The following is a 5,945-nucleotide window of genomic DNA, read 5'->3' on the forward strand; positions in this document are numbered from 1 at the left end:
ATCTCTTCTCTACTAGTCTTAGTTCTACTGGATCTATGCTCTACTAGTCTTAGTTCTACTGGATCTCTTCTCTACTAGTCTTAGTTCTACTGGATCTCTTCTCCTCTAGTCTTAGTTCTACTGGATCTCTTCTCCACTAGTCTTAGTTCTACTGGATCTCTTCTCCACTGGTCTTAGTTCTACTGGATCTCTTCTCTACTAGTCTTAGTTCTACTGGATCTCTTCTCTACTAGTCTTAGTTCTACTGGATCTATGCTCTACTAGTCTTAGTTCTACTGGATCTCTTCTCCACTAGTCTTAGTTCTACTGGATCTCTTCTCCACTAGTCTTAGTTCTACTGGATCTCTTCTCTACTAGTCTTAGTTCTACTGGATCTATTCTCTACTAGTCTTAGTTCTACTGGATCTCTTCTCCACTAGTCTTAGTTCTACTGGATCCCTTCTCTACTAGTCTTAGTTCTACTGGATCTCTTCTCCACTAGTCTTAGTTCTACTGGATCTCTTCTCCACTAGTCTTAGTTCTACTGGATCTCTTCTCCACTAGTCTTAGTTCTACTGGATCTCTTCTCCACTGGTCTTAGTTCTACTGGATCTCTTCTCTACTAGTCTTAGTTCTACTGGATCTCTTCTCTACTAGTCTTAGTTCTACTGGATCTCTTCTCTACTAGTCTTAGTTCTACTGGATCTCTTCTCTGCTACAGTCTTAGTTCTACTGGATCTCTTCTTCACTAGTCTTAGTTCTACTGGATCTCTTCTTCACTAGTCTTAGTTCTACTGGATCTCTTCTCCTCTAGTCTTAGTTCTACTGGATCTCTTCTCCACTAGTCTTAGTTCTACTGGATCTCTTCTGCGCTAGTCTTAGTTCTACTGGATCTCTTCTCCACTAGTCTTAGTTCTACTGGATCTCTTCTCCACTAGTCTTAGTTCTACTGGATCTCTTCTCCACTAGTCTTAGTTCTACTGGATCTCTTCTCCACTAGTCTTAGTTCTACTGGATCTCTTCTGCTATAGTCTTAGTTCTACTGGATCTCTTCTCTGCTATAGTCTTAGTTCTACTGGATCTTTCCCTGACATTTCACGAATATGCTAATGGACTTCTATCTCGTTATGCTAATGACATGGTGAATATGCTAATGACCTTGTATCTCGTTATGCTAATGACAGGGTGAATATGCTAATGACCTTGTATCTCATTATGCTAATGACAGGGTGAATATGCTAATGACCTTGTATCTCGTTATGCTAATGACAGGGTGAATATGCTAATGAGCTTGCATCTCATTATGCTAATGACATGGTGAATATGCTAATGACCTTGTATCTCGTTATGCTAATGACATGGTGAATATGCTAATGACCTTGCATCTCATTATGCTAATGACATGGTGAATATACTAATGAGCTTGTATCTCATTATGCTAATGACATGGTGAATATGCTAATGACCTTGTATCTCGTTATGCTAATGACAGGGTGAATATGCTAATGAGCTTGCATCTCATTATGCTAATCAGATTAATGACCTTGGAGGGCGTGTCACACAGGATGTTGTAGCGCAGGTCGCCTCGGCCCCCTTGGTCCAGTGGTTCGCTCCATTCCAGCGTCACCATGGTGTCGTTGACCTGGGCCACCACAGAGCGGGGGGGAGAGGGGGGGGCTGGGGGGGGGGGAGACAGGTCAGTTAGACAGTCATTCATTTTCCCCATAGACTTTTACCATAATATTTATAACAATTATGTTAAGCCATCCAGGATGGCAGTGAATCATGACCATATTAAAACCTTTAATCATATGAAAACATATTTTAATATTTAATTATTTCATACTACATTTAACTCATCGGGTGCCCATGATGTGCCAACGCGCCAATCTCTTTGATGTCTTCCGGTTCCCATTGACGCGTTTGACGTGTTGTACAGTAAGTATGTTGTACAGTAAGTATGTTGTACAGTAAGTATGACGTGTTGTATGACGTGTTGTACAGTAAGTATGTTGTACAGTAAGTATGTTGTACAGTAAGTATGTTGTACAGTAAGTATGTTGTACAGTAAGTATGCGATAAGGTCTTGCTGCGCGGTCATGAATTATCAGCCTGAAGTGTCCATATAAGCCATAATGACCAAGCAGCAAGACCTTATTACCCAGCTAATAAATACAATTAATAATTTGACTCAAAACTAAAAACAAAACAAAGTATTTCCTTGTTTACAGACGGCTGAAAGTGCGTCCCCCCCCCCCCCCCCAACGCAACACGTCACCTTGGAAAACAAGGAAGTGCTGATCAAATAAATCCATGTTCTGATACTGCGTTGTCTATTTCTCGCCTCAAATGTTTTTAAAAACATTCTTGAGAGCAACGTTTAGTTGTAAATGTCGCTGTGTGTTTGTTTACATGGCTGACATGTTGGATACAACACTAAATCCACACAGTGCATCCTGAGTGCAGCAGCTGCTCTGAGCCTTTGATTAGGCAGCAGTGAATTATAGAGCGGAGCGGTCATTATTTATACGCCTATAATTCACCACTGATTTCAGCACTCGACCAATCAGAATCAAGCAATATTCTAATAAACTATATTAATCTGTAGCTACTGTACCAGGCTACTGCAGTGAAGATAAACACTCCATTTCCCAGAATGCAGCGGGGTATCACGTGACCAGGAAGTGCTGTCTCCATCATAGACATGCTTGTTACGCTGCGACACAAAAGTGCATTTTTCTCCTAATCTAACTTAAAACGCAGCTTTTTCTACCGGCCGTTACAACAGCAACAAGGCCTGCGATTGTCAATATTAAATACTCTTTGTTTAGCGATTTTAAAAATGTTTCTTTTCACAGAAACAAAGGTTGTATGGTCATGATTCACTGCCATCCTGAAGGCTTAACATAATTGTTATAAATATTATGGTTAAAGTCTTTGAGGAAAATGAACGGGAGATGTTTTTGTGGCACCAGTAAACCAAGCCCACTGACATGATCTAGATCAGGGGTTCCCAAACCTTTTGTCTCAGGTCACCCCATGAATATTGTTTTAATCCGAGGCACCCCTACATTATAATTTTCACTCCCAGCACCTTATATTTATAGCATATTGTCGTTGTCGGGTGGAAACCTTGTATGTCCAAAACCGTTCGTTTTGTATTTATCATCTATACAATGTACTAAACTAGTGAAGACAGCAGATCTGTGTGCTTGTAGATCGGCTGTTTTCACTAGTTTTGTGCGACAGAGTTTTCTGCCCGACGATATTTTAGTGATAATGTTGCGAGGAAAACCTTGAGATAAAAGCCATGTTGGTTAGAACTGACTGAAAATAACTTTGTACTTCAAGTTTAAAATGATACTAAATTATATTGTTTCAAGTGTCCAAATAAATTCAAAATATTATCAAATGATCTCGCGGCACCCCTGGACTGCCGTCTCGTCACCCCAGGGTGCCCCGTCACCCCAGGGTGCCCCGTCACCCACTCTGAAAACCCCTGATCTACTGACGCTCAGAATAAGCTGGATCATTCTGTAGTTTTAATAAAACAAAACAGGGAGAAAATCTTCATGTCAAAAACTGATAAAAAGGCAACAAGCGACAATAAAAAAAAAATGGTGTCTGGAATGTGGAGATTCAACGATAAGATATTTTTAATGATTTTATTTATCAAACTAAAAGAACAAAACAACACAACACGAACACGACACCTCGATGACATCATCACTAAGAGACAAAGAGAGAGAGAGAAGAGAGAGAGATGAAAGGAGGGCAAAGAGACATCTGATCCATGTGTGTGTGTGTGTGTGTGTGTGTGTGTGTGTGTGTGTGTGTGTGTGTGTGTGTGTGTGTGTGTGTGTGTGTGTGTGTGGAGGACAATAATTAGTGAGACTTAAAGGGGAGGATCTGCTTTTACAGAAGACAGCTGTTAACACAATGGACACACACACACACACACACACACACACACACACACACACACACACACACACACACACACACACACATTGTATTGTGTGTGTGTGCATGTTTCTCCTAGTTTCGTGGGAACACAGACAGACAGACAGACAGACAGACAGACAGACAGACAGACAGACAGACAGACAGACAGACAGAGCCATTTTCTACATTTTCTATTTTTTCTGATATTATTCGCCTCATAATTCTATGAATGTGATGATGATAAGGGGGTTGAATGGAGGTCTCCTCCCCGTTATAGAATCATTTGGGTGAAAGGTAACGGCTGACACCCTGACTGAGGCTGTGACACGGAGAAGCCTCACAGTTTGCAGGCTATTTTTTGTGTTATAAGTATTAAATAGTTTATGTTTAGTTGATGTGACGCAGCTTTGAGGTGAGTTGAACAATAGAACCGACAGAGAGAGACTGATACTTACAACAGGGGTTTTCAAAGTGGGTGACGCTGCACCCTGGGGTGACGGGGCACCCTGGGGTGACGGGACGGCTAGTCTGGGATCAGTTCACTTTACAGGGTTTGATCCGGTCGGGAGCGGAAACCACTTTACGTCATGTTGTAGTCCTAGACGGACTACACGTTGGCCGGAACTATCAACCGGATTCAGTTTTAACCCAAAATATTCCCCTGCACCCAAGGACATAGTTTTAGGGCCGACCTAATAAACACATTGATGCGGCATAGTTTTGCTTTCGAAAAATTCGTTTGGTATGTGCATCTTTTAGTCCAACTCGTGGCGACTGGCAAGACTACACTAGGCTACTGGAGCATTTTAATATGCATTGGGGAAACAAACGGAGGGAACCAAATCAAAGCAACGCCGCTTCTTCTAGTGGTTTCCATGCTTTAGGCGGAAACCAAACGGCCTGTTGTGAACGAACACCAGGCTTTCTCTCCAGAAAGCCTTGTAGGCGAGGTTACGTGACGGCAGTCCAGGGGAGCCGCGAGATCATTTGATAATATTTGGAATTTATTTGTACACTTGAAACAATATTTAGTATCATTTTAAAATTGAAGTACAAAGTTATTTTCAGTCAGTTCTAACCAAAATGGCTGTTATCTCAACGTTTTCCTCGCAACATAATCACTAAGATATCGTCACTGTCGGGCAGAAACCTTGTATCTCCAAGTTTCAAATGTGTCTTTTGGTAAAGCAAAGCCCTGCTTCATCATACAAGACTGTCGCACAAATCTAGTTAAAACAGCAGATCTACAAGCACACATGCGAGGCGTTGTGTGCTTGTAGATCTGCTGTTTTCACTAGTTTAGTACATTTTATAGTTGATAATTACAAAACGAACGGTTTTGGACATACAAGGTTTCCACCCGACAACGACGATATGCTATAAATATAAGGTGCTGGAAGTGAAAATTATAATGTAGGGGTGCCTCGGATTAAAACAATATTTATGGGGTGACCTGAGACAGATTGGGAACCCCTGATCTACAGGGTAAGGGAAGGCAGTGCTACGGTCGTTTTTAAAAGGTAAATATTAATAATTATTCATAAATAAAGTTTATTATTAAAGTGTACTTACAGGTGCATCCAGCAGAGGGCGGGTCTGAGTCGGCGCGGTGGTAACCATGGTTACAGAGACAGTAGGCGGAGCCTGGGATCTGAGTGTTGCTATTGGTCGGACACATGACACATGACCCTGGACCTGACCCCGCCTTGAAGTGTCTGGACGGACAGGCTGAGAGAGAGAGAGAGAGAGAGAGAGAGAGAGAGAGCGAGAGAGAGAGAGAGACATTAGGAATGAATGAGAGAGAGAGAGAGAGAGAGAGAGAGAGAGAGAGAGAGAGAGGAGAGAGACATTAGGAATGAATGAGAGAGAGAGAGAGAGAGAGAGAGAGAGAGAGAGAGAGAGAGAGAGAGAAAGAGAAATTATCAAATGTCGCCCAATTAATCAGTACAGCACAAAGAGAATCAGTTTGGGCAGTTGTAAGTATTAATTAACCGATTTCGTGCCGTTGACATGAAAGGGTT

General features: G+C 41.8%; 1 protein-coding gene across 1 annotated transcript in view; it reads right to left on the reverse strand.

The window, feature by feature from the left end:
* LOC308280851 (ephrin type-B receptor 4b-like) overlaps positions 1–5,652 on the reverse strand; it is a gene marked incomplete at both ends in the record, with an annotated part of 22,048 nt that extends 16,396 nt beyond the window's left edge. The window contains 2 exon segments of the mRNA XM_080755169.1: positions 1,523–1,656; positions 5,497–5,652. Of these exon segments, the coding sequence (XP_080611295.1) occupies positions 1,523–1,656; positions 5,497–5,652 (290 nt within the window).
* Positions 5,653–5,945: the final 293 nt, after the last annotated feature.

Source organism: Nannobrachium achirus (genome assembly GCF_963921795.1).
Source record: "Nannobrachium achirus genome assembly, contig: SCAFFOLD_290, whole genome shotgun sequence".
Taxonomy (NCBI): domain Eukaryota; kingdom Metazoa; phylum Chordata; class Actinopteri; order Myctophiformes; family Myctophidae; genus Nannobrachium; species Nannobrachium achirus.